The 2,545-nt window shown below is 35.7% G+C and overlaps 1 protein-coding gene across 1 annotated transcript in view; it reads right to left on the bottom strand.

Annotated features, from left to right (window-relative positions):
* Positions 1-2,461, bottom strand: part of LOC101642738 (olfactory receptor 6C74) — a 4,935-nt gene extending 2,474 nt beyond the window's left edge. The window contains exon 1 of the mRNA XM_004716905.2: positions 1,548-2,461. Coding sequence (XP_004716962.2) covers positions 1,548-2,461 — 914 coding nt within the window. The remainder of the gene's footprint in view (positions 1-1,547) is intronic.
* Between the last annotated feature and the right edge of the window lie 84 nt (positions 2,462-2,545).

Genomic DNA, 2,545 nt, shown 5'->3' on the forward strand with positions numbered 1-2,545 from the left:
GCTAGATTATAAAACCACCTGAAGACTTTGAACATCACTTTGTAAGCAATAGAAATTCATATTTTAAAAATGCCTAAAGGAGAGCTCATTGATCAGATTTGTAGTGCAGCAAGTGTTCTAACTGCAGTGTGCAGAATCAGAGTTCAGAGATTAGTAGGCTAGTTAAGAGAACATTAAAGTACCTTGAGTCTAGCTTTTCTTAACATCCTGAATATTTATTAGTGGAGCCAAAGACTTTTAATTGTTTTCCTAACTTTCAGTTCTAGAGAAGAAGGAAAAGCAGACCTAGGAGAAATAAAAATATAAATGAATTTTAATAAATAAACAAAAGCCCTGGAACAATTAGAAAAATCACAGGTTCAGATAATGCATTCTTCCTCTGGTGTTCACACAGTGAATAAATTTATCAGCAATCATAATTCATTTCAAATTAAGTGGGAAAGTGTTTCCTCTAATCACTTATCATTGTTTAGGCCTAAGGTTTATTTGCTTTTGCCTTATACATTTTGTACAGCCTAGGAGTTGAACAAGAGGTTTACGCATTTTGATTAGTTAAATCTAGTTTCACGTTATTCATAGTTACTTTTATAGGCAAAATCATAGTTTTAGAACCTATGAAAAAGGGCTCCTGGATTTGCCTACATATTGGACTTAATAAGAAATAAATGGACTTTGTGCTATTTAAAAGAATAGGTTTAATAAAGAAGCAAAAGAAAAATTTTAAAGATAAAATAAATATTTGCACAGGTGCAGAGCAAAATTCATGGTACGATCTGATAAGTCACCAAAACTGATAGTGAGAAGATTTCCACAAAATCATTAGGGCGCGAGTGTGAAAAGCAGGTGGTCGACAAACATTTACTATGGAAATGTGTGTTAGCCTCTGGGAGGCAGTCCTCTCTTTCGGTTACCTGAGGTAGGATACCATTTACAGAAGAAGGCGGAGCTCACCCTGCTTTAGACACGATCAGCCACTGTATCTCATTGCTCAGTTTGGAAAATGGATATGCTATTCAATGTCATAATGCTATCTTATCAATGAAATACCTTAGCGTTGAAAGATTTCAGGAAGTGCCCTACTATTTTGTGACAGAGGTGTGTCATAAAGGCAGATTTAACCACTTTATTTTGCTAACAAATTAGAAGAGATGTAGGGACATTTAGGGATCATTTTTTTGTCATTAGTAAGATTTTAGACATCAACAATTTGCTTCATGTAAGTATTTTTTATGCATTTCATGTGTAAATGAGTACAATAATACCTGCCTTACAAAGTTTTGGAATGGGAACTCATAGATTTTAAAGAGTCTGGCATATTTGATATGCCTGATGGATGGTATGATAATTTTGTTCTGATAATAGCAATGACAATAAATGCTTAACTTCCTTAAAATGTCTTTAATTAATTTCCAATTCAAGTAATAATCAAAATATATCTCTTTGAGTACAGACATTGAAGAATATGACACACAGTGCCATTCTTGTTCTTTTACCCATAACCTTATTCATCTTATTAAAGTCATTCACTTGTTCAAGAAAACTTCAATCTTTTGACCAGGTGTTTGAAAGCATCCTTGACTTGTTTGTTTCTCAGGGTATAGATGAAGGGATTTAACATGGGGGCAACAGAAGTACTAAGCAGAGCGATCCCTTTATTTAGAGACACCCTTTCCTTTGTAGAGGGTTTCACATACATGAAGATACAGCTGCCATAAGAAATGGAGACCACCACCATGTGTGATGAGCAAGTAGAGAAAGCCTTCTTCCTTTGTTGCGCCGAAGGTATTTTCAAAATAGTCTTGATAATGTTTGCATAGGAGAGAATCACTAACACCAGTGTAACCACAAGTGTCAAGATGGCCGAAAGAAGTGTCATTAAATCTATGACATACGTGTCTGTGCAAGAGAGCTGCAATATCGGAGAAACATCACAGAAGAAATGATCTACAGTGTTCTCTGCACAAAAGTCAAGCTGGAGACCCATAAGAAGAGGTGGGAAAATGATTAGGAAACCAGATAACCATGAAGCAAAGATCAGCAGGTTGCAGACTCTGCTGCTCATGATGGTCATGTAATGCAGGGGTTTGCAGATGGCCACGTAGCGGTCATAAGACATAGCAGCTAGGAGGAAGAATTCTGTTGCCCCCAAAAGAATAGTAAAAAACAGCTGTGCTGCACAATTGTTATAAGAAATGGTTTTATTCCCTGAAGCTATGCTAAATAGAAATTTAGGGATACAGACAGTTGTAAAAGATATTTCTAAAAATGAGAAATTCCGAAGAAAGAAATACATGGGTGTCTTGAGATGTGAATCCAGTAAAGTGATGGTGATGATGGTTAGGTTTCCAATGACGCTCAACACGTAGGTGAAAAAAAGAAGAAGAAAAATGATCACCTGTAATTGAGGATCATCTGTCAGCCCGAGAAGAATAAAAGTCGTTACAGGTGTATGGTTTCTCATAGCTGACAGCTAGTTTAAAATAAGAATTAAATTAAAAAGGAAAAGTAAGAACTAAAGCATAATAGAATGGCGGCATAAGTTACC

The sequence above is a fragment of the Echinops telfairi genome, unplaced genomic scaffold, assembly GCF_000313985.2.
Source record: "Echinops telfairi isolate 266 unplaced genomic scaffold, ASM31398v2 ScPeMD7_7404;HRSCAF=8442, whole genome shotgun sequence".
NCBI classification, from domain to species: domain Eukaryota; kingdom Metazoa; phylum Chordata; class Mammalia; order Afrosoricida; family Tenrecidae; genus Echinops; species Echinops telfairi.